Source organism: Dasypus novemcinctus, chromosome 15 (genome assembly GCF_030445035.2).
Source record: "Dasypus novemcinctus isolate mDasNov1 chromosome 15, mDasNov1.1.hap2, whole genome shotgun sequence".
Classification (NCBI taxonomy): Eukaryota; Metazoa; Chordata; class Mammalia; order Cingulata; family Dasypodidae; genus Dasypus; species Dasypus novemcinctus.
This window is the reverse complement of record NC_080687.1, coordinates 18751190-18778038: the sequence shown is the minus strand read 5'-3', so window position 1 is coordinate 18778038 and position 26849 is coordinate 18751190. Positions and strand designations below refer to the sequence as shown.

The window sequence follows — 26849 nt, the reverse complement described above, 5'->3', positions numbered from 1 at the left end:
GCGAATGGACACAGAGAGCAGACAACCGGGGGTGGGGGAAGAAGGGGAGAGAAATAAATAAATAATAATAAAAAATAAAGCAATTCCCAAAACTGCTTTAACTTCCCAAAAGCTGCCACTGCATCTGAATCTATGCATATGAAATCTAATTTCTATAACTAGGGATTACGTTTCCGAGCTCCTTGCCAAAACCAACCCCTTCATTTATTTACTAGCTCCCACTCCCTCTCACTTACTCAAGGACACTGCTTCAACAATTCTCCACACTTCCTCCTGCACCAATATTTTCCTCTCTACAGAATCAATTCTATCAATACACAAACATACTGTTCACCATTTTCCCATCCAAAAAATAAAATACTTCCCCTTTCCAGCCACTCCCTCATTTACTGCAAAACTATTCCAACCAGCTGTTATACTCTGATTTCTCCTCTTCCTATCAAGCTTTCATCTTCAACACTCCAAAGAAATGGATCTTATCAAGGTCATAAATATTTGTGCTTGGTAAATCCTATGGCCAGTTTTCAGTCCTTATCTTACTTAGCAGCACTTGACACACTGTGGTATCTCTCACCTCCTTGATATACTTTACTTACTTTCAGGACCCCGTACTCGCCTAAGTTTCTTCAGACCTCTCTGGTTGCTCCTTGTCTCCTCCAAACTCACAGTCTCATGCTTTACCACATATTCTCATGACCCCTTAATGTTTATCTCTATGCTGATATTTGTACAACTGCCTGGTTAACATCTCTACCTGATCCCTGCCAGGCACAAACCAGCCTTTAGCTCCCAATAGTCACATCCCCTAATAACATGCTCTCTCACTATGGCCACTCATTATAATAAATGGAATCTCCTTTAGGTCAAAAATTAAACTGACCTAGAAGCCTTCCTTGACTCCTTGCTGTCACCTCCTCCTCCTCCCCACATCCAGTTCATCAGCATACGCTGTCCACTTTTCAAAACCTCTGCTGCTACCCTGGCCTAGGCCACTACCATCTCGCGTCTATATTTTTAAAAGAGCCCCCTAACTGGTGTCCCTGGTTCTGCCCATACCCCCTTTAAGTCTATTCTCAAGTCTATTATATATATCTATATATATAGATAGATATAAAATATATATCTATAAAGATATAGAATGAACTTGCTAAAAGAAAGGATCAGGCCACTCCATTCTCCAAAAGCTCCCCATCTCGGAGCGCTTACAGCGTCTGTGAAGACCCGACACGATCGGCACCCTTCCACCCTCCATTACTCTCTGACCTCCTCTCCTGCAGTCCTTCCTTCCTTCTCCCCTCCAGCTAGCTCAGCCTCCTCGCTACTCCTCAGACCCACCAGGAGACTACAGCTTCCCAGGCTTCACACCTGGTGTTCTATCTGCAGATATGCACACAGCTCCCTTGCTCACCTCTTCCCAGGCATTACTAAAATGCACCTCAGCAAGGCCTCCCAGGCCCTCCTCTCTTACCATAGCACTCACCCCAACAGTTTCCCACGCCTTGATTTTCTCCTTAGCTCTTGTCACAATCTCACGCACAAAAAATATTTACCTGTCTCTACTTTCAGACCACTAGATTATCAGTTTTGTGAGCACAAGGAATTTTGTCTGTTTTGTTCACTGCTTATCCCTTGTGCCTAAAACAGTACCTGACACATAACAGTTGTTCCTATAGGTAACAGAAAGACCTTTTTTGATTCAAAAGGATCATATGCATGTGGCTCTCTACAAAAACTTCACAGGATCTGTTTTTGTTTTTGTTTTTTTTAGGTACCGAGAGCTGGGAATTGAACCTAGGACCTCATTATGTGGAAAGCCGGCATGCCACCGGTGAGCCACACAGGCTTTCCGGAGGTGGTTTTTTGTTTTGCTCGTTTTTGTTTTATCAAGAGGTACCAGGAGCCAAACCCAGATCTCCCACAAGAGGCAGGTGCTCAACTGTTTGAGCCACATCTGCTTCCTGAATCTGTTTTGAGATTATTTACCTATTAAGGTACACCTCCTTTAGAAAATTATAAAAATGAATTTTAAAACTACTTGTATAGCAGTGCTCAACTATTTTAAAATTTGTCCCTGACCTGACAAAACCCACTAGCCCTCCATACTTACCGGGGATTCATCTTTTTTCACAGTAGTTATGCACTGATCAGCCTTTATATTGCTTTCGATAGCTTCTGCTTTCTTCCAGGCATCTAGTCGAAATCTTTCCATCACTTTTATTTCTTCCCGAAGGTCCGTGTTCTCTCTGACTAACATTTCAATCTGGCTTCTAAGACGGCCATGTGTGCTTAACCATTTTGCTTCCTTTCTTTTCAAGTCTTCCTGTAAATCTGCTATCTGTTGTTTTAAAGCCTTAAAAACAAAGAAAAGAGCGTTTAAAATTAAATAATGTAACACAAGAACAGAGATGTCAAAAGCTAGCCACAAAAGATACTATCATAAGAATTTTATATATGACGAAAGAAGCATCCTAGACAGGAGAAAAGGTAATCAACAAATGACGTTTCAGTAACACTGCATGTTTCAGGAGGGAACAGGGGACCAACTAAGAGAGTTTCACCTCATATCATAAACAAAATTCCACAAGTTGGAAAAGATAAAGCAGACAACCCGTGAGACAACCACTTCAGAATTCACTTCAGAAATCACTACCGTAATACTGCCATGAGGTAATAAAGGTCTAAACTAAGATGTTAATGAAAGAGAAAGGGCTAAATAAGGGACCTGTGGTGAAGAAAAATTAACAGGAATCCATGACTAACTAAAGGAAAGGGGGAGTTAAGAGGGAGAATGAAAAATGCCTAAGTCAAAACTAGCTGCCCTGAAAACACCCTTTATTTGAAATTCATGAGAAGAAAGTGGTTTTCAGAAAATGTATTGGTTCAGATAGACTAAATGACCATAAGTGAGAAACTGCTAGAAATGTCTAAAAGCAATCTCTAGCTATACAAATAGAAATCAAGATTGATGTCAGAATTAAGGAGACTAGTCACCTACAAGAAGCCAGTGAGTTAAGGGGAGTGACAGAGCTGAGGGAGGGAGTGTAGACAGAGCAAAGTAGCATTCTCCTCTCCCTCAAAGCTTTTCTGAAAGCAGACTCACAGCAGTGAGAGACATACACCTCCTTATTAACACCTACATGTAAAATTTGACATGCCTTCTCATTTAAGTCTCTCCACAGCCAGCAGAGTAGGTTATTGTGCCCAGGTTGCACTCTGGTGGCAGAGAAGCAAGCCAGGCTCACAGGGCTCTTTCACAGACAACTGAATTTTTAATTTCTGTATTTTTAATTTAGATTTAAACAGCCACACATGGCTGCTTACTCTACTGGACAGCATACTCAGAAAATACATTATTTCAGAGGAAGGCACCAGGTTGTAAGAAAGTGAAACCTATGTGTGACGCACATAATAAGGTATAACTATAGAAAGAAGGTTCAATCTGCTCTGACTGAATCACCTTGGAAGAAACAATCAATCTTAATCTTAAAACCCTGGATGGTCTGAGAAACTTTTTTAAAACTTTTGTGTCTGGTAAAATTTTCATAACATACAAAGGTATCAAAGTTAAGTATCGCTCTAATCTCAGGTGATTTAAAAACAAGAAAAATGAAATGACAAACCCATTGGGTAGGTATTTTAGAATAGGCTATGGTTTTAAATTTAGTGAAAAGTTTTGTGATACCTGTTGAAGCCTGAATCATGTCCCCATCAAAAGGCATGTTCAGGGAAACGGACTTGGCCCAGTGGTTAGGGCGTCCGTCTACCACATGGGAGGTCCGCGGTTCAAGCCCCCGGCCTCCTTGACCTGTGGAGCTGGCCCATGCGCAGTGCTGATGCGCGCGCAGGGGTGGGGAGCCCCACGCGCAAGGAGTGAACCCGTAAGGAGAGCCGCCCAGCGCGAAAGAAAGTGCAGCCTGCCCAGGAATGTCACCGCCCACACTTCCCGTGCCGCTGACGACAACAGAAGCGGACAAAGAAACAAGACGCAGCAAATAGACACAGAGAACAGACAACCGGGGGGTGGGGAATTAAATAAATAAATCTTGAAAAAAAAACAAAAAACAAACAAACAAACAAACAAACAAAAGGCATGTTCAGGTTCCAACTTCTGGCCCTGTGGGTGTGGACCCGCTATAAAGAGGATCTCTTGATGGTACTACTTCAGTTAATGTGTGGCACAACTGAATCAGGTTGGGCTTTAATCCAGATTACAATTACCAGAGTCCTTTATAAACAGAATTGAAATTCAGTCAGAGAGAACCCATGGGAAACAGCTAGAAGCTGGAAATCAACAGAACCCAGAAAAGAAAGGTGTCGCTATGAACAACAGAAAAGCCGAACCCCAAAGATTGCTGGCCAGCCAAAAGATACCAACCTCAGGAGGAAGTGAGCTGTCTAGCCTCTAAAACCATGACCCAATAGCTTATTCCTGTTATTTAAACCTACCCATTCATTGTATGGTATTTGTTTTAGCAGTCAGGAAACTAAAACAACAGCTGAATTTGGTTTTACTTTAACTATTGTTTAAAGTATTTGAAGGTCACAAAAAAGTCATGCTAAATTTGTAACTACAATCCAGACTGTTTAAAAGAACTTTAGTTAACTTCAATATCAATTTTTAATCTTTTTACCTATCAGGTAGGCATAAAACAAAATGTCTGATAGCCCTATGATGGTTAGGATAGCTAGTACAATTATAAGCTAGCATGACGTTTATGGAGGGATACTCTGGCCAATATCTATCAGTGTGCATACACTTTAACATATAAATTTCACTTCTAGGACTTTTATCTTAAGGTATATTTAAGTATGTAAACCACCTAAGGGCAAAAGTTTATTTGATTTGTTCACTACTGGGTTTTCAGTACATAAGCTGTGCCTGACACATAGTAGTACTAAATAAACATGTGTTGAATGAACAAATAGAAGAATGATTGTGAGAGGTGATGTATGTACAAGGCTGATATATTCAATACAACAAATTATACATATCTATAAAATGTAATCCCATGCAATTATACAAAATGAAAATGCTCTTTATGTTAAGATATACAATGACTTCAGTATGCTACCATTAATGTAAAAAAAAAAATCTAGGGATATATATATGTACTTGTTTATATATCCATAAAATTTCTCTAGAAACATACAAGACACTGGTAACATTGGCTGTCTCCAGAGAAGTAAATTAGGTGGCCAGGGAAAAGATGAGAGGTTTCACTTTACATCTTTTTGGTTCCTTATGAAAGGGACTACAATACCTTTTGAAATAAAAGTTTTAATTGATTTTTGTGGCAGTTTGATAATATTTTTGAATTCCAAAAAGAGATTTGATTATGTCTGTAAAGTGGTCTGTTCCTCTGGGCATGATACCCTTTGATTATGTTAGATTCAGCTGAGATGCCGTTGATTAAATTAAGATTAGGGTTTTGATTTGATCACATCATTAAGGCAACTCAGTTTGAGTCCCCTCCCCTTTTGTGGGCTATATAAATGGACAATCAAGGAGACAGAAGAAAACACATGAGACAAGAGGAAGGAAGCTCCATAGACACAGAAGAGGATCCTGCAGCCCCAGGAAGAGAAATGAGCCATTTGCCTCATAGTTTGTACCTGAAGAGAACAGAGCAGCTAAGCCCCATGCCAGCCTACAGCTGAGACACGAGAAGTTGGGCCCATGGAGCCTTAGAAGGAAAGAGGAAGGCTGAACCCTTGCAGACATGGCTAGCCATCTTGAATCAACACATGGCAACAGACTTTGGGTGAGACCTCTTATGGTATCTTGAGTTGTACTCTTTAGGGCCTTGTAGCTGTAAGCATTTACCCCAAATAAATACCCTTTATAAAAGCCAACAGATTTCTGGTTCTTTGCATCAGCACCCCTTTGGCTGACTAATATAGAATTCAAAGTCTAATCTATTACATCTAATAAACAGAACATTAAGCAAAGAAAATGGTACGTTTCTCTCCATAAAATAAACAGAATTAAAGATTAATCGACATAGTATTGATAACTACTATGTGCAGATGAGTTTGCTCAAGGATGGCATGCTTACACGAGAAAAGAAGGCAAAGGTGGAACTCAAATACACTATGTAAAATATGGAAACCAGATGAGTTAGCATTTTATGCTACAAGCAATGGAGAGCCATTTAAAATTTTTCTTTTGATAATTTGAAGTTTTAATTGTGATGAAGTTCAATGTATCAGCTTTTCTTTTATAGTTAGTTCTTGTGACTTCATTAGCATATACCAATGTGACAAATGTATTTACTTTTTTTTTTCCAGAAGCTTTATAGTTCTAGCTAGGAATACATTAGTTCTTTCTTAACTACTCCAATCCACTGATTGTGTTCATTTCTAACTGAGATAAATAGGACCGATAATTTGGCTGATTGGTTATAAGTTTTAGAATTAAAAACCAATTTGTATATGTGTTTTAAATGATTATATTATAAATGAACAGAATAATCAGTATTTGGTGTGCACTGGGTCAAAAAGATGAACACAACATTTAAGTGTTAAATTTTCAACTCCTAGCTTGTTAATTTAGCCATGTCATTTTCATGGTCTTTTACAGAAGCCTTTAGCAAGCCTTTAGTAAAAACAAAATTTATATACTTCATTCTTAAAAACTCAGACTACAAAAGATGTTCCTGATGCAGTATCTCAGACATATTATTTGTTGAATGATTAATGGAATACTCGGTATTTCTTTGATGCTTAAATCACTCTAATAAGATTTTTTACAAGATTGTTACCATTAATAATGTATATGAGTGTAATGTAAGGAACTGACATACCTGGATTTCTTCACGCTCCTTTTTATCTGGAAAAGCTCTTGCAGCTGTAGTGTACTTTTCAAAAACTTTGCGTTCTTTCTGTAGTTTTCTCATTTCCTCCTTTTTAAACTCTTCTATTCGAGTCAATTCTTTTGCTTTCTGTTGTTCAAAGTCTGCAATTTCATTCCTAAAGTGACAAAATCATGTTACCATCTAAGGCGGACCATTTCAATAATAGTGATCCACATGTGCTACCAAAATGGAACACACTGGAGACACCTGGAATCAAAGAATTGTTAGTCTTGGTAATCATTCTCCAATACATATAACAGACATACTAGCCAGTTCATCCAACAAATTCATTCCAAAAGCATTTAGTTAGCACATACTGTGAATCTGGCATGATACTAGGTACTGGAAAAACCACAGCAAAAACAACAAGCTTCTTGGAGAAGCTTCTTACATTCTAATGGAAGAGAGAGACAATAAACAAGATAAATACGTATAAAAACTATTCGAAATATTGAGAAAAATTAAGCAAGAAAGGAGGTGAGGAAATATCAGAGTGGGAAGCTGAATGTTTAATGTAGTCACCCTGCTGAGATAACATTTGAGGAAATGCTAAAGAAAGTGAGGGGGACGCGGACTTGGCCCAGTGGTTAGAGCGTTCATCTACCACATGGGAGGTCCGCGGTTCAAACCCCGGGCCTCCTTGACCCGTGTGCAGCTGGCCCATGCGCAGTGCTGATGCGCGCAAGGAGTGCCATGCCACGCAGGGGTGTCCCCCGCGTAGGGGAGCTCCACGCGCAAGGAGCGCGCCCCGTAAGGAGAGCTGCCCAGTGCGAAAGAAAGTGCAGCCTGCCCAGGAATGGTGCCGCACACAGAGAGAGCTGACACAACAAGATGATGCAACAAAAAGAAACGCAGATTCCCGTGCCGCTGACAACAACAGAAGTGGGCAAAGAAGAAGACGCAGCAAATAGACACAGAGAAGAAACAACCGGGGGGGCGGGGGAGGAATAAATAAATAAATAAATAAATAAATAAATAAATAAATAAATAGAAAGAAAGTGAGAAAACAAGCCATGAGAATATGCGGGCAAAAAAAATCTCAGCAGAGGGAACACCAAGTGCGGAGGGATCTGCAGTAAGTTTTCACTTCTAGCCTTCACGACTGTTTGTTTATAAGTAAATATTTCCAATATATAGCAGCAGAAAAAGATACTTCCTTAAAAAATAATAATAACTTCTACTCTTTAGAATGTGGCTTTTAAAACACACTTCCCTCAGAATAAATACAGTAATTAAATTTCCTTTTTGAATGGATTGATACAGGTCTACAATCATTATATGGAATTTCTGGGGCCAGATGTGTTTTAAAATTCATAATTATTGAGATTTTAGAAAAGAAATAAGGGAGTGATATCTTAGAAGATGACAGAATAAAGTGTTCCAGGAATTGATCCTTCCATCAAAACAACCACTGGCTGGCAAGAACAGTCAGAATCAACTATCTCAGAACTCCAGAGTCAAGCTGAACAACTATAGCATCCAGGAAAATGCCTGATGAAAAAACACACTGGCAAATATCAGGGAATTTTTGACATTCTGAATAGCAGCTATTCCCTGCCCACCCCCAGAACAGGGAACTATGGGGATAGTAGCCCTGGTTCCTGGAGCGTCTTGTTAATGTCAGAGTGGGTAATAAGGACCTGGTCCTCCAAAATACATGGTTCTGTATGTGGATCAGCCTGGTGGTGGACTGAGGGGCCAGCACAGAGGCTGTCCACTGTTTCGACCCCTTTGGACTAAAGCTGCTTTCTAGCAGAGGCTACAGAAATAGTTTAAAGAGAGAGAACAACTTTTTATTTCTTTTCTTATTTGATCCAGGCATTTAAGGAAATACCAGTCAGGCCACTGGCAAACCAGGAAAATAATGCAACAAAGGCTCAGTGATCACACACAAAAGGGAATGTAGTTTTTGCAAAAATAATTTGGAAAAGTCACTAAGTAAACAACTGCAGCCTTCAACAACAGGAATCTTTGGGAAGGAGAAGAATCTGGTTTACAGATTTACTTCATAATATTCAAAATGTCCAGTTCAACAAAAGCTACAAAACATACAAAGAAACAGGAAAGAATGGCCCATTCACAGGAAAAAATTAACTACTCCTGAGAAAACCCAAACAGCGGACTTAATAGACAAAGACTTTAAAATTCTAATGGCCTGTTTTCCAGAAATAGAAAAGCCAATACTCAAATTAATATACAACTGAAAGGAGCAATGAATACACAAATACTGAAAAAGAAAAACAAACTTCAAGGGCACACTTCCCAATTTCAACACTTACTACAAAGGCACAGTCATCAAAACTGTGGTATTGGCATAAGGACAGACATACAGACCAATGGAATAGAACTTTGAGTCCAAAATAAACCCAAACATCTATGGTCAATTGATTTTCAGCAAGGGTGCCAGGACCAATCAAAGGGGTAACAACCGTCTCTTTAACAAATGGTGGTGGGGCAACTGGATAACCAGGCAAAAGAATGAAGCTGATCTCCTACTTCACACCACATACAACAATTAACTGAAAATGGATCAACCTAAATATTAGCGCTAAAACTATAAAGCCATTAGGAGGAAGTGCTCATAACCTCAGATCTAGCCATGGATTCTTAGATATGGCACCAAGAGTATATGCAGCAAAAGGAAAAAATAGGTAAATAGAACTTCGCCAAAATGAAAAACCTTTGTGCATCAAAGGACATTATCAAGAACTGGAAGAAAATGTTTGCAAATCATTTATCTGATAAGGGTTTAGTATCTAGATTATATAAAGAAATGTTACAATTCAACAACAAAAGGACAAACAACCAATTTAAAAATGGGCAAAGGATCTGAATAGACATTTCTGCAATGAAAATCTTCAAGTGGAAAACAAGTACATGAAGAGATGGTCTACTTCACTGGTATTAGGGAAGTGCAAAACAAAACAATGAAAAAATACTTTACACCCACTAGGATGGTGAATATAAAAACAAAATACAGCAAAATAAAAAACCAGAAAATAACAAGTGTTGGCAAGAATGTGGAAAAATAGGAGCCATAATGCACTGCTGATAGGAATGCAAAATGGTACCAACACTATTGAAAAAAAAGATTTTGGGATGGGGGGGCAGGTGTAGCTCAGTGGTAGAGTACCTGCTTCCCCAGTACCTTCCAAAAATAAATAATAAAAGTTTGGGGTTCCTCAGAGCAGGGACTCAAATAGTTGTTCAAAAATATTCATAACAACACTATTCACAATAGCAAAAAAGTTGAAATAACTCAATATCCATCCATAGATGGATGGATAAACAAAATGTGGTATATACAGACAACAGACTATTATTCTACCATAAAAAGCATAAAGGTGTGATACATAGCACAATATAGATGAACCTTGAAAACACTATGCTAAGTGAAAGAAGCCACACATATTGTCTGAAATATCCAGAAAAGGCAATCCTTAGAGATAGAAAACAGATTAGTGGTTGCTCAGGGGTGGGGCTAGTAGGGAATGGGGAGTGATTACTTAGGGGATTTGCAGTAGTTCTTCTGCAGAAAGGTTGTGGTTGCACCACATTGTGAATGCACTAAATGCTAGTCAATTATATACTTTAAAGTGTTGGTTGAATGTTATCTGAATGACACTGCAATTAAAAATAATTTAAAGGAAAGTAGATGTGGCTCAAGTGACAGAGCTTCCACCTACCATATGGAAGGACCCAGGTTTGATCCCTGGGGCCTCGTGGTGAAAAAGAAGAGAAAGTGTGCCTGTGTGGTGAGCCAGTACCTGCACAAGTACCCACATGGTGAGCCAGTGCCCACACAAGTGCCTGCGTGGTAAGCCAGTGCCTGCATAAGTGAGTCACGCAGCAGATGATGACCCAACGAAACAGAGATAAGGGGAGAGTCAAGGTGAAGCGTAGCAGAAACCAGGAACTGAGGTGGCACAATTGACAAGGAACCGCTCTTCACATCAGAGGTCCCCAGTTAATCCTAGAGAGAAAATGAGAAGAGAAGACAACATAGACAGCAAAAACATCAGGGTGGGAGGAAGGGAAGGGGGGGGAATAAATAAATAAATCCTTAAATAATAATTTGAAGAAATACAGTGTGTACACTATAAATTTTATAATATCCCCAGCACAGTCCAGGACAATACCCTATAATAAAATGCATTAGTATTTCCGCTACAAAATATATGACTATACACAATAAGTAAAATAAAAATCAGGAAAGGCTATACATAGCTACAGATAAGTTCAGTTTAAGTTTTGCTAACCAGTAAAATCAGGTCAGGTCATGACTTTAACATATCTTTGACCACACTGGTCATCTTATTTAAAATAATAATGATAATAATGTGGTATAGATTTCACCTTCTTTTCATTTACATTTCTTGGATATTTTTCCCCTCACTTAAAGATAACTGCAAACTTACCTGAGTTTTTCCAAGGCACTTTCTCGTTCAATGCGAAGTTTAGCTAAAGATGCGTTCTCAGCTTTGAATTTTTCTATTTCTGTTTCCAATTCAATAACTTTCTCTCTCAAAACCTGGGATCGAGCACTGTCACCTATAGAATTAGGCCATAAATATTGAGCTTCACAAAAGGCCTTGCAGCAACAAAACATTAGGATCCTAAAACAAGGTATCTGTGCCATTAAAATGTGAGAAACCATGTTTCATATAAAAAAAAGAAAAAAAAATTTAATGGGCCTAACTTTCCAGAGGAAAATAATCTATAATAAATTTAAGAAATAATAAAGTTATCTATCTTAAAAGGTATTAATCTAACAATGAACTGACATTATATATAAAAAGAACTCATTCAAACCATTTTTTAAAAAGACCAATATATAAATGTCTTAAGAATACAAGACAACTAAAGTGTTAATCAACACCAAAACAAATTTTCCCCCAACTACTAATCAAAGAAATGCAAATTAAGATTTTTCCCCCATCAAATTCACTATTTATAAAAGTAAATTAGCCAAATGAAACAAGCAATTTATCCATTGGTACTTCCCCTTTGGAAAACAAAGCCAATATATATCTCACAAGACTAAAATATAAGTAACTCCTCTTTGACCCACTCACACCATTTCTAAAGATCTACTTAAAAGAGCTTGCAAAATCATACAAATACTTTTGCACAAAAAAATACATTGCAGGGAAGCAGACTTGGCCCAGTGGTTAGGGCGTCCATCTACCACATGGGAGATCCGCAGTTCAAACCCCAGGCCTCCTTGACCCGTGTGGAGCTGGCCCATGCGCAGTGCTGATGCGCGCCAAGGAGTGCCGTGCCACGCAGGGGTGTCCTCGCATAGGGGAGCCCCATGCGCAAGGAGTGCGCCCCATAAGGAGAGCCGCCCAGTGCGAAAGAAAGTGCAGCCTGCCCAAGAATGGCGCCACACACACAGAGAGCTAACACAACAAGATGACATAACAAAAAGAAACGCAGATTCCTGTGCCACTGACAACAACAGAAGCGGACAAAGAAGAACACACAGCAAATAGACACAGAGAACAGACAACTGAGGGGGAAGGGGAAAGAAAGAAAAAAAAATACATTGCAGCATTATTTCTAATAATGAAAAACAATTTAAGAAAGTTAAATAAAATTATACTACATTCACATAACAAAGTTGTGCAATCATTTTTAAGAATGCAAAGAGTTTTAATGACACATGCAAAACATACTTGGTCAAAAAGGAAGATGCAAGTTATAAAATATGTCTTTACCATAATAAAATACATAGAAAAAAATTACTAGAAGGAAATATCCCAAAATGGTAGAATAGTTGCAACTGGCTTTAGTTATAAACATGGAAGAACCTGGAGGATATTATGTTAAATGAAGCAAGTTTTTGCTTCAATACTTTTAAACTTCCAAACTTTCTACAAACAGTATTACTTGTAAAATCAGAATATATTTTTAAAGGGGAATAATATTGAGTGAATGCAAAGTTTCTGTTTGGGGTGATGAAAAGGTTTTGGGAATGGTGGCACAACCCTGTAAATATAATTAATACCAATGAATTGTATACTTGAATGTGGTAAAAAAAAAAAAATGGGTAATTTTATGTTGTATATGTTACCAAAATATATATTTTTTAAATAGCTTAAGTTGTATTTTAATGTACCTATACTCTGCTAGGCATTCAGAGACATAATAATGGAAAATAAAAAACACATTTAGGGAAGCGGACTTGGCGCAGTGGTTAGAACGTCCGCCTACCACATGGGAGGTCCGTGGTTCAAACCCCGGGCCTCCTTGACCCGTGTGAAGCTGGCCCATGAGCAGTGCTGATGCGCGCAAGGAGTGCCCTGCCACGCAGGGGTGTCCCCCGCGTAGGGGAGCCCCAAGCGCAAGGAGTGCGCCCGGTAAGGAGAGCCGCCCAGTGTGAAAGTGCAGCCTGCCCAGGAATGGCACCGCCCACACGGAGAGCTGACCCAACAAGATGACACACCAAAAAGAAAGAGATTCCCATGCCGCTGACAACAACAGAAGCGGACAAAGAAGACGCAGCAAAGAGACAGAAAACAGACAACTGGGGTCAGGGGTGAGGGGAGAGAAATAAATAAAACACCTTAAAAAAACAAAACAAAAAAAAACACATTTAGGGAAGAGAATTTGGTCCAATGGATGGGGTGTCCGCCTGCCACAGGAGAGGTCCAGGGTTCAAATCCAGGGCCTCCTGACCCGTGTGCTGCGCAGTGCTAAAGCACACAGGGAGTGCTGTGCCACGCAGGGGTGTCCCCCTTGTAGGGGAGCCCCATGTGCAGGGGATGCACCCGTAAGGAGAGCCACCCAGTGCGAGAAAAGTGCAGCCTGCCCCGGAATGGCACCGCACACATGGCGAGCTGACACAGCAAGATGACACAACAAAAAGAGACACAGATTCCCACTGAAGAACACGCAGCAAATGCACCAAGAGAGCAGACAACTGGGGTGGGGAAGGGGAGAGAAACAAATAAAAAAGAAAAAATATCTTAAAAACACACACACACTTACTTAATAACGTAAGTAAAAAAGTCCATTACATCAAAGAATATATGGCTCTTACAAGGAATGAAGCACATCCAAAGCATGAGCAACAAAAGAAAAAATAGATAAATCGGAGCTTCTCAAAATTAAACACTTTTGCACATCAGAGTACTCTGTCAAAAGAGTGAAAATGCAGCCGACTCAATGGGAGAAAATATTTGGAAATCACATACGTGGTAAGAGTTTACTATCCATGATATATACAGAGATACAACTCAACAATAAAGACAAATGACAGGATTAAAAAATGGGCGAAATACTTGAAAAAACAATTGTCCAAAGAAGAAATACAAATGGTGAAAAAAACACAGGAAAAAAGGTTCAACATCAATAACATTAGGGAAATGCCAATTAAACTACAATGAGGTTTATTTCACACCTGAGGCTGGCCACTAGTAAAAAGTTAGAAAGATGTTAAGTGGTAAAAAGAATGTGAAGAGATAGGAACACTTATTCACTGTTGGTGGGAATGTGGAATGGTACAGTCAATATGGAGGACTGTTTGGCAATTCCTAGGGAAGCTGAATATAGACTTGACATGTGACCTGTCAATACCATTATCATGTATGTACCCAGAAGAAAGACAGCAATGACATGAACAGACATCTGCACACTGGTGTTTATAGTGGCATTATTCATGACAGTCAAAAGTTGAAAACAAACCAGGTCTCCATCAACTGATGAATGGATAAACAAATTGTGGTGCATACACACAATAGAATATTATGTAGCTGTAAGAAGAAATGAAGTTGTGAAACATGAAAACATGGATGAACCTAGAGGACATTATGTTGAATCAAGCAAGGCAGACATAAAAGGACAAATACTGTATGATTGTGGTATTATGAACTAAATATATTGTGTAAACCCATGGAGATAATAATTAGAATATAGGTCACCAGGAAATATAATGAGGGTAGAGAATGGAAAGCTGAGGCTTAACTTGTGCAGAATTGGCAAAAAATTGTTTGTTAATCTTTGGGAATGAAAAGGTGAAAGCATATCATAGTGTTTGTAACTAGCAGCACTATTATGTGGGTATAACAGTGGTGGAAAGGGTTAAGTTTAAGGTCATGTATATTACTAAAAGGAAAGCTAAAAAATGTAACATAGGACTGTGTAACATGGTAAAACCTCATGTGAACTACAAATATGGGTGATGTTGCATATATAAGACTGTTTTTACAAAATATAAATACAAATCGACTAGAGACAAACAATAGCAGCTGTTACTAGGCCGGGGTAGCATAGAAAGATTAAAAGGTGATGAGTTTCTTTGCTTTTTATTAATACTGTAATAATGAAAATGCTCTAAAAATGATTGAAGTGATGAATGCACAACTATGTGATTACACTGAATACCCTTTGGATGGATTTATGAACACATAATTTCCATCTATCTATCTGCCTTTTTTAAGCAATGTTTTATAGTTTTCTGAATATAGGTCCTTTATGTCCTTGGTTAAGTTTATTCCTAAATATTTGTTATTTTTATTCAAAAGGAACTTTTTCTGAGCTCCTTCTAAGGTTGCTTATTATAGTATATAGAAACACTACTGATTTTTGCATATTAATCTTTTATCAACCACTTCACTGAACTCATCTATTGGTTCTAGCTTTGTTGTGAATTTTTCAGGATTTTCTAGATATAGGAACCTATCATCAGCAAATAGTGAATGTTTTACTTCTTTCCTATTCGGGTGCCTTTTTTTTTTTTTTTTTTTTTTTTTTGCCTAATTGCTCTAGCTGTAAGTTCTAGCACAATATTGAACAGTGGTGACAATGGGCATCCATGTGTTGTTCCTGATCTCAACAAGAAAGTTTTCAGTCTTTCATCCTTGAATACAATTCTAGCTGTAGGTTTTTCATATTGGCACTTTACCGTATTGCAAAAGCTTTCCTCTATTCCTATCTTTTTAAGTGTTTTTTATCAAGAAAGGATGCTGTGTTTTGTCAAATGTCTTTTCTGCATTGAGAGGATTGATTGTTCTTCTTCAATTTATTAATGGAGTTTATTACACTAATTGATGTCCCCGTGTTGAACCACCATTGCATACCTGGAATAAAACCGACTTGATTGTAGTGTATAATTCTTTTAATGTGTTTTTGGATTCCGTTTGCAAGTATTTTGTTAAGGATATCTGCATCTATATTCATTAGTTATTGGTCTGTAATGTTCTTTTTTCCTAGTACTTTTATCTAGTTTTGGTATTAGGACAGTGTTGGCTTCATAGAATGAGTTTGGTAGCATTCTTTACTGTTCAATTTTTCTTGAAGAGCTTAAGCAAGACTGGTATTAGATCATCTTTGAATGACTGGTAGCTTTCCTTTTTGGGGGCGGGGGGGCTTGGTGACTGTTTCAATCTCTTCATTTGTGATTGGTTTGTTGAGATCTTCTCTTTCTCCAAGTCAGTGTAGGTGGTTTGTGTTTCTAGGCATTTGTCCATCTCATCTACATTGTCTTTTCTGGCATACAGTTGTTGTTCATCATATCCTCATGATCTCTCTTATTTCTGCAAGGTCAGTAGTAAAGTCCCCTCTCTAATTTCTGATTTTTCTTCTTTTTTTGTCAGTCTAAGGTTTGTCAGGGTTTTTTGTTCTCAGTTTACTTCTGCTCTGATCTTTACTATTTCTTTCCTTTGACTCAGTTTGAGATTCGTTTGCTGTTCTTTTTCTAGTTCCTCCAAGGGTACAGTTAGATCTTCAATTTTAACTATTTCTTTTTTAAAGTAAGTATTAAGGCTATAAACTTCCCTATCAGCACCACCTTTGCAGTGTCCCATAGATTTCAGTATGTTGTGTTCTCATTTTCATTTGTCTCAAGATTTTTGCTGAATTCTCTTTTTTACCCACTGACTGTTTAAGAATATGTTGGGAAGCAGATTTGGCCCAATGGATAGAGCACCCACCTACCACAGGGAGGTCCAGAGTTCGAACTCAGGGCCTTCTGACACATGTGATGAGCTTGCCCACATGCAGTGCTAATGCATGCATGGGATGCCATGCCACGCAGGGGTGTCCCCCCGCTTAGGGGAGCCCCACACACAAGGAGTGCACCCTGTAAGGAGAGCCGCCCAGAACAAAAAAAGTGCAGCCTGCCCAGGAGTGGCTCTGCACACAAGGAGAGCTGGCAGAGCAAGACAACACAACAAAGAGACACACATTCCTGGTGCCACTGACAAGAATACAAGCGGACACAGAAGCACAGCAAATGGACACAGAGAGCAGACAACGGCGGGAGGGGTGGGGGAGAGAAATAAATTTTTAAAATATATGTTAAGCTTCATATAGTATGATTTTTTTCCCTTTTCCCCCACCCATTGATTTCCAGTTTCATTCCCTTATGATCAGAGAACATGTTTTGTATAATTTCAATCTTTTTAAATTTATTGAGTCCTATCTTGTGACACAACATATGGTCTATTTGGAGAAATATCCATGAGCGCATGAATAAAAATATATTCTGATGTTTTAAGGTGCAATGCTCTATAAAGTGTGTTAGATCTAGTTCGTTTATATTTTTCAAGCTATTTATTTATCCTCCATCCAGATGTTCCATCCAATACTGAGAGTAGTATATATTTTTTCTTCCCCTCCCCATCCTCCACTCTGCTGTTTTTGTTGTGTCCACTCACTGTGTGATCTTCTGTATCTGTTTCTCTTTTTGTCTTCTCTTCTCATCTTTCTCCCCTCACCAGGATTTGATCCTGGGGACCTCTGATGTGGAGAGAGGTTCCCTGTCACTTGCACCACCTCAGTTCCTGGTCTCTCTATGCTTCTCCCCTTCGCCTCTCTTTTGCTGCATCATCATCTTGCTGTGTGACTCCCTTGTGTGGGCACTGGCTCACCACGCAGGCACTCAGCTTGCCACACAGACACTGGTTCGCCACGTGGGCACTCACACAGGCACTCGGCTCACCACATAGGTACTTGGCTCACCACACAGGCACCCACACAGGCACTTGGCTCACTATGCAGGCACTCAGCTCGCCATGCAGTGGCTTACTGCACAGGCACGCTTTCTCTTCTTTTTTTTTCACCAGGAGACCCCAGGGATCAAACCCAGGTCCCTCCATATGGTAGGCAGAGGCCCTATCACTTGAGCCACATCCACTTCCCTGAGAGTAGTGTACTGAAGTCTCCAACTATTATTGTAGAGATATCTATTTCTCCCCTCAGTTTTGCCAGTGTATGTCTCACATACCTTGGGACACCCAGGTTAGGTACATAAATATTTATTATAGTTATTTCTTCCTGGTGAATTGTCCCTTTTATTATAAATAATGACCTTCTTTATCCCTTGTAATAGTTTTGCACTTAAAATCTATTTTTGGAAGCTGACTTGGCCCAATGGATAGGGCATCCGCCTACCACACGGGAGGTCCAGGGTTCAAACCCTGGGCCTCCCTGACCCATGTGGAGCTGGCCCATGTGCAGTTCCAATGCGCGCAGGAGTGCCCTGCCATGCAGGGGTGTCCCCCACGTAGGGGAGCCCCACGCGCAAGGAGTGCGCCCCTAAGGAGAGCCACCCAGCGTGAAAGAAAGTGCAGCCTGCCCAAGAATGGTGCCGCCCACACGGAGAGCTGACACAACAAGATGACGCAACAAAAAAAGAAACACAGATTCCCAGTGCCGCTGATAAGGACAGAAGCAGTCACAGAGGAATGTGCAGGGAATGGACACAGAGAGCAGACAACTGGAGGGGGGGGCAGGGTAGGGGAGAGAAATAAGTAAAAAATAAAATAAAAATAAAATCTATTTTGTCTTTTTTTTAATTTTTTAAAAGTCAATAGATCACAAGGAATGTTACCTTAAAAAACATAAAAAAACAAGAAACATAAGAGGTTCCCACATAACCCACTCCCCACCCCCCACCACATCATTTTTGTAAATTGTATTTTTTTGAAGATATATACATCACACAAAAAAAGTTACAAAAATATGGAAAGCTTCACAAATTTGCATGTCATCCTTGCACAGGGGCCACACTAATCTTCTCTGTATCGTTTCAATTTTAGTATACATGCTGCCAGAGCGAGCACTATTTTGTCCATTATTAGTATCACTACACTCCAACTCTTTTTTGGTTACTATTTGCATGGACTATCTTTTTCCAACCTTTCACTTTTAACCTTGTTATGTCCTTATGTCTGAGGTGAGTCCCTTGTAGAGAGCATATAGATACTCATTTTTTTAATCCATTCTATCAGTCCATGCCTTTTGATTGGGGAGTTCAATCCATTAACCCTTAATGTTATTACTCCAAAGGCATTACTTACTTCATCCATTTTGTCCTTTGGCTTTCTGTTGTCATATTGTACTATTGCCTGTCTTTTTATCCTTTAATTTACACTTCCTAATAATCTTCATTTCTATACTCTTCTCTAAGTCTCTCGCCCTTGTTTTTTCCTTTCAGGCTGCAGCATTCACAGTATCTCTTGTAATTCTAGTCTTTTGATAACATATTCTATCACTTTTTGTTTGTCTGTGAAGGCTCTGAGCTCATCCTCATTTTTGAAGAACAGTTTTGCCAGATAAAGAAATCTTGGCTGACAATTTTCTCTTTCAATACTTTAAATATATCATACCACTTTCTTCTCACCTTCATGGTTTCTGATGAGGTCAGCACTTAAACTTATTGAGGTTCCCTTGTATGTGATGCTTTGCTTTTCTCTTGCTTTCAGAATCCCGTCTGATATTTGTCATTCTGAATAGTAGTGTCTCAGGGTAGGTCTATTTGGATTTATTCTGTTTGAGGTACATTGTCCTTAGATATTGATTTTTTTTATATCTTTCATAAGGGTTGGAAAGTTTTTCATCATTATTTCCTCAAATATTTTTCTATCCCTTTTCCATTCTCTTCTCCTTCTGGGATACTGATAACTGTATATGTTTGTGCATTTCACATTGTCATTCAATTCTCTGAGACCCAGTTCCATGTTTTCCATTCTCTTCTCTTTCTGTTCTCCTGTCTTTTCCAGTTCATATGTTTTATCCTTGAAATCATTAACTGTGTCTTCAAACAATCCAAATCTTCTTTTATGTGCCACTAATGTTTTTTCCTTTTTAGGAGGTACCAGAGATTGAACCCAGTACCTCGTACACAGGAAGCTGGCACTCAAAACAGAGCTACACCTGCTCCCTCTAATGTAGTTTTAATCTCAACCATCATGTCTTTCATTCCCATAGGGTCTGTTACTTTTCTTTGCAGGCTTTCAAATTGTTCTTTATGCTCATCCAGTGTCTTCTTAATATCCCTCATCTCTTAAGCCATATTTTCTTTCAATTCTTTGAATTTATTTAGATTTGTGTGATTGTCATTGATTGACTGTCTTAAATCCTGTGTCTCTTCAGAATATTTTGTTTGTTCCTTTGGCTGTGCCATCTCTTCCTATTTCCTAGTATGGCTTGTAATTTTTCCTTCTGTTTAGGCATCTGAATATTTGGTCAATTTCTGATGTTGGTCTGATGGTCAATTTCTCTTTCCTACTGGGTTTTTAAATTTCCGACCTTAAGCTATCAAACTCTGGCCAGGGACTTACTAATGGAGCACAGATTTTCTCCCAGGAGGCTAAAGACAGAGCCCTAAAAGCAGTTTATCTCCATGCAATTTACAGACTGACCAGCACATGGCACTTTCGGCGAACCTTTCCACAGAGGTATCTCCTTCAACAACCGCTTCCCAATATTTCTGGTCTGGCCGGAGCTGAGATTCAAAGCAGGCTCTGCTGGCCGAATTCACTGAAGAGAAGCCCCCCGACTCCCTTTCCCTTGTCCTTTGTTACAGCTCACAGGGAGGGAGAATACCTGTTCCCCTCTTAATCAGCCACAATAAGCCAGGGGTTTTATCCCAGCTTAATGTCTTGTGGTGGGAGATGGAAGCCCTTCCCAACTGCCCCATGGGGTTGGTAACTCACCTTGCTGTTTCAAATTCTTCATCTCTCTGTCCTCCTGGGAGTTGTGCAGCACTGACCCAATCTGCTGACCCCCAAAGCAAGTCCTTCAGACAGCTTTTGGCTTTCTTGTTTTTGTGGGAGTCGAGCCCTGCCTGCCTATTTCAATGACATCTTCCAGGAGTCCACATATGCTTTTATATGCATGGAAAAATTTTAGGATACACAAATAAAATGGTAAGGGTGGTGCCTTTAGAAAGGGAAGCTGGGTGCCAAGGTATAGGGAAGAAAAGAAACAATGTTTGCTAAATTCGTTTTTGGTCATGTTTGATAAGTTAATGTATGAGGTGGTTAAAAATGTGATTAAAAAGAATCATTTTTTAAAAGTTTAAAGTTTGACATCAACACACAAAGGTCCACCTAGAGTAACACAAACTATAAACTGGGTACTCCCTCATTGTAAAAGAAGCTTAAATGTTATCTGCCTTTAAAATCATGTAATTAATTGTAAGGCCCTGGGAATGTCAAGATACAGGGTTAAGTATGAAAAATTTGAAGCATAATTTCATGTGAATCCCTTATACTAGTGACTATTACATTACTTAGAGTCACAAAATAAAATGGAATTTTTAAAAATCACCAATTTGACTTTTACTGAACAACTAGAAAGATCAGGATTTTAAAGACCTCTTGACAGCCTATTGATAAAAGCTAAATTTATAACATTCTGATACGTAGTTTATAATGATCAGACTTACCAGGTTGTTGGTTTTGACTTATGTTTAGATTGGGTTCATTTCCCAAGTGTGAACCTGATTTTGGTTTTGGTCTCAGAGAAGGGAAGAATTTCATCATCAGATCCGATGCAGGGGGAGGACTCATGCTCCTACTGGATTTGCTCAAGTCTTCTCCCTTTTTGACTGGTGCAATCTTCCTTCTTATTGTTTTGTCCAGTATACATATTTCACTCTTACTAGGGTAGCTTGTCTGGGGAGTCCCATAAACTGCTTCATGCCCAAGAATAACATCATGTTTACATGAATTCTCTTCAAGGTCAGTCCAAGTTCTTTCATCATCAAAGTCAATGTTACTCATACTTGTAGATGAAGTTCTTCTTGAGCAGTCAGGAACTTTATTTTTCATGCTTTCTATTACTATAGACTCATCACTATTATAATCTTTATCAGACAAATCTAGATCAACATCCCTACTTTTATCTTCTTCTTGAGTTCCAGTGTTCCTGAAAGGCCCCTGACCATCACAGACTTGTGGACTATCTTCTCTGCTGCTGAAACACTTTTGTTTATCTTCACCTGATGGTTTTATGGTAGCATCAAGTTGTTCCTCAGAGTCTGTGCTACTATCACTGTTCATAACACCTTCATCATCACTTGCATTCCATCTATTTTGGTTTTCTGAAGCACTCATTTGAAATGCTTTCCTAGTGATTTTACAAGATTGCTCCTTCAACCCACTGGGTAATGATACTGAGTCAATTTGTTTGGGTGTGACCTCACACTCACTCTTATTTTCATGTTCAATATTGTCTGGATTCTCATTCTGGTTATACTGACTAATGAGATCCACTGTATTTGTCTTCTGCTGCACAGCTTTGACAGGGGTAGAAGACATCCTGTGACCTTTGCAAATCTGTTGATCCCTTTCTAAGATTTTCAGTACAAATGAGGAATTACTGGAAAATGATATTTCATCAGCAGCTTTTTCTAAAAACAAAAATTCATCTAACTCCAAATTTTCCTTTTCCTTTTCTCGTTCCCAATTTTCTAACTTTTTCTGAAGAGAAATGTCAAGAGAAGATTCTGCCTCTTTCACAGTTTCACCTACTAGGCCCTTTGAAGCCATGCCTGTCAAAAGAGGAAGTTTTCCTTTACCTTGTGTCTTAGTCCAGACTTTGCAACCAGTATCACAAGGTTTCATACACTCTAGTACATTTTCTTTATTATTAAATTCAACTTTCTTTTCTAATTTGATTTGATCTCTAAACAGTCCATCACATTTCTTCCCTGTCTGTATTTTCAATCCTGATGGAGAAAGGCTTTTTCCATTATTACTCTTAAGCACTTTTGGCTTCGGACCAAGTATGACAGACCCACTCTTGGTTCTAGCTTTATTATTCTTTTTAACAGTAGGGTTCTCTACACATAGTTCTTTATTTATAAGAGCAGTTTTCCGCTGGAATTGTTGTCTATCTACTTTAAACACAGGTTGGTCCTCTGTGATGCTCTGGTTAGTCACTAACTTACTTTCTTTCCCTTTCTGACACTTAGATTTAGCATTAGTAAATCTAGCTAAACCTTCTCCTCGTTTTAAGAATGGTTGTTTTGGTTTTGTTTTGATTAACAATGATCCTTCAGCTTCCTAAAATAAAAGAACAATATTTGAATTAAACCTGATATAACCAAGTAATCTTAAAATTATTTTTAAAGCAAATTGTAAATTAATCTCTAAAGTCTTGTAATAATTTAATAGAAATAGTTGAAACACTAACCCTTAGCTGTTTTTGCTTCATTTCTTGTTCTTCCAGTTGAATTTGTTCTTCTAAGTAGTCTTCATATGTCTGTTTCCTTTCTCTAAAAACAGCTTTAATAGGTCTATCATAAAGGTAAAGAATAAAGTTATTTAAAATGCAAATCATGATGTGGTAAATATTTTACACTCAGTGTTCCTGATATAGAAAACCCTGACTCAAATTAGAACCAACATTTTTAAGTCAGGGAAGGACATTGAGAATCTAATGAAAGTTACAATCCTACTCCACTCCTCAAAAATAACAAAAATACATATACTCTGTCCATGATTTGGGAGTATTAAAGAACCCCTCTAAAGTCCACTTATTGACTGTAGATTAAACTTTTGGAGTAACATATTCATTATGTATCTTTAAAATATATTCCAATAGCTCATTAAATGTATATTTTTTTAAGCTGAGAAAGATTCTCAACAACACAAGTAAAGCAATAATCTAGAAAGTCATTTTGCCCATACCGTCACACACATTAAAATATATAAGAAAATAACCTTAATATAGATATTTTACCTTTGCCATGAAATTTTTTAACTTTATAACTAAACTAATTGTGCAATTATAATTTATAAGTGATACCAAATGTGAGGCTCCCATACTTGTTTTTCTCATCTCCAAAGGGGATTTCTCTATTTGAGAGAGAATTCATTTGATCCAGGTGTTTTTCTTAAGTGAAAAAACTTTCCTCAATCTTTCCAATACAATGTGAAAGCTACTTTAACTTATCTATTACACCAGCATCTTTCTGTTGCCCAGTCTATATTAGGTTATATCTTCAACCTTATACTTATAACCATATTCAAATGAAAACAAGAAAACTATGAGCTTTCAAACAAAACAAATGCTCAGTAATGAAGACTAGCTATTATATATAACCATCACATTTTTTATTCCTGCCCACATGAATGATACCTTTCTTCAATATTAACCACTTCTGAGGAATCGCCAGTTTTTTTTAAGTTCAGATTCAGATCATTGCCTTCCTGAATCTGTTCAGTCATTTTCTCCCAATGTAAAATATCTTCTCCTAGGATAAAAATAAGGAACATATTTTAGTACAAAAAGAATAAAGTCTTAGAAGCTCCCAACTAAATTTTAAAAGTAATGTAGCCCGGGCGGCGACGGGGTTTCTGGACTACGCCCCAGGGCCGGGAGTGGCCTCCTCTCTTTAGTCCCGCTGTAATCAATAAAGGCCGATTTGTGCGTGTAAATAAATAAATAAATAAATAAATAAAAGTAATGTAAGCAAAATATTTTAGAACTCTCAAAGATTTATTTTATAAAAGAAAAACTACAATTCTCCACTTAAGACACTTTATATTCTTTAAAAGGTTAATGTTATGGGAAAAAAGGAAGAGGTTTTTCTAGATTACAACCACTACGGAGTTACACCACCAAACGTGATACATCAATTTAATGGGATCCTGATTTTTTTAAAAACAGCAATAAAAATATTTGAAGGAAAACAGGGGAAATTTCAAAATGGAGACTGGATATAAAAAGAACTGCTAACTTTCATAAGTCTAATAATGATATATCTGTCACACAGAGGACTGTCCTAATTTTTATTTGATGCACACTGAAGTTTTTGGCAATGAAGTAACATATTGTCCGAAAATTGCTTTCAATGAAATGGCTCAGCAAACTGCATGTATATAGATGTAGACAGCGATATAGGTATAGGAATATACAGATATACACATACATACATAAAAAAACATAAATATGGCAAAATATTAATTGTTGAATCTAGGTTGTGGGTTATCATTGCAGTATCTTTCAACTTATCTGGATGTTTAAAACTTTTCAAAATAAAAGCTTAAGGGAGGAGAATAGATGTAGCTCAAGTGGTTGAATGCTTGGATCCCATATACAAAGTCCCAGATTTAATCCCCAGTACCTCCTAAAAACAAAAACAAGCAAACATGGGAGCGGATGTGGCTCAAGCAGTTGAGCACCCACCTCCCTTATGGGAGGTTCCGGGTTGGTTCCGGGTGCTTCCTGATAAAACAAAAACAAACAAGCAAAACAAATGAAAAAACCAACTCAGGGAAGCCAATGTGGCTTAATGGTTGAGTGCCAGCTTCCCACATATGAGGTCAATCCCACATATGAGGTCCCAGGTTCAATCCCCGACCCTGGTACCTCAAAAGAAAAAAGAAAAAAAAAAAAGGTTAAGGGAGTGTATTCTTTAAAAAAGATGAAAAAGACATTTGTCTTTCCATAGCAAGAAGTTAACTCTAAATTAGGAATAAGCTATTAGGCACAAAGGGGTCCAATTCTAAGTAGTGAGTACAGACATTTTTTGTTATATTATTTGTATTCTTCTAAAACTTAAAATTACTCAAAAGAACGCATTCATGTTTGTATGTATTTCATAACTATTTTCCATGTTGAGCGAAGGAAAAAACCCACATTATTATACAACACTCCTTGATTACAACAATGTTAAAAAAGGGAGGGGGAGTGGATTATAACAATGTTTAAAAAGAAGGAGGGTGTGTCCCAAATAGGAATAAGACTAAAAAAAAGAGACTAGAAAAAAATACACTAAAAATGCCAAGAATTCAACTGTAGATACCTCAAACATCAAGTATCAGCCACATGCCTGGAGGGTGCTAGTTGCCAGGAATGTAGAGGCACAGAAGAAGAGCAGACCAAGACTGAGCAATAACTCCCATCACCCCATTTTTCACAGTTCACATTTTCTATCATGGCCTCCTTACCACCACACACACATTTCAAAGCATCCTCAAACTATTTCTAAGCTTTCAAAGAAAAATGACACATGCAGAACATACCTCCCTTTTTGGAGACGCCCTGCTACAGTGCAAGGTTTGAAGTTAGTGAAGTCACCAACCCAACTCCTTGCACTGGGTCCAGCTCAGGGTCAGTGTTGTGCAACACAAAGGACCTTACAATGAAAGCCATGACAGGGAAAATGTGCAGAAAGGGATTCTCCTGTCTTAGGACAACTTGGTCACACTATCAGTCAAGTACAGAATAGAGAAATATAAGTAACTCACCTGCAGGGTGGTCATGGTTTTCTTCCTTCAAATCATTTTTGTTCACAAATGCTTCTTGATAATGTGCCTCATAAAACAAATTGGGAGAAGCACCACTTTTTGAAGTTAAGACAAAAGCTTGATTAGCAGTTCTACAGAAGTTGTTTTGTTCATCAGGTAACATGTTAGAAGCGAGCATTTTCTCTTGGGTTTGATTCTGGTAGGTGTATGATGGTAAGAAGGGCATAGTTTGATCTACAGTGGTTGAATCACCTGGAGATTTATACTTTTGGCTCTGATCATCAGGCAGTAGAGCTGAACCTTGCAATTAAGAAAAATAAGCAAAACTTATGACTTTCTACAATATTTTCTCTTCTGCCTAGTGGTGACCTCCACCCCACAGATTTTCGCTACAGGAAAGTAATCATATCACAGTATTTTTTCTTCCTTACTAGGAAACTGTTCAACAAAAACATGAAATTTCAATAGTTAACGACTCATATTCTGGTGAGGAGTATTTATACTG

At 38.4% G+C, this 26849-nt stretch overlaps 1 protein-coding gene and 1 non-coding gene across 3 annotated transcripts in view; both read right to left on the bottom strand.

Annotated features, from left to right (window-relative positions):
• CPAP (centrosome assembly and centriole elongation protein) overlaps positions 1 to 26849 on the bottom strand; it is a 60039-nt gene that overhangs the window by 18288 nt on the left and 14902 nt on the right. For both annotated transcript variants that reach the window (XR_009180596.2, XM_004446704.3), the window contains exons 4-10: positions 26345 to 26644; positions 24231 to 24345; positions 23283 to 23385; positions 21532 to 23152; positions 11273 to 11405; positions 6804 to 6969; positions 2108 to 2350 (exon numbers count right to left, since the gene is read on the bottom strand). Coding sequence is in view for 1 of the 2 variants with exons in the window: in XM_004446704.3 (XP_004446761.3) it covers positions 2108 to 2350; positions 6804 to 6969; positions 11273 to 11405; positions 21532 to 23152; positions 23283 to 23385; positions 24231 to 24345; positions 26345 to 26644 (2681 nt within the window). In the remaining variant the exon portion in view is untranslated. The remainder of the gene's footprint in view (positions 1 to 2107; positions 2351 to 6803; positions 6970 to 11272; positions 11406 to 21531; positions 23153 to 23282; positions 23386 to 24230; positions 24346 to 26344; positions 26645 to 26849) is intronic.
• LOC111759533 (U6 spliceosomal RNA) lies at positions 18816 to 18922 on the bottom strand. The gene has a single exon (XR_002793494.2). It is a non-coding gene; the product is annotated as a U6 spliceosomal RNA (small nuclear RNA).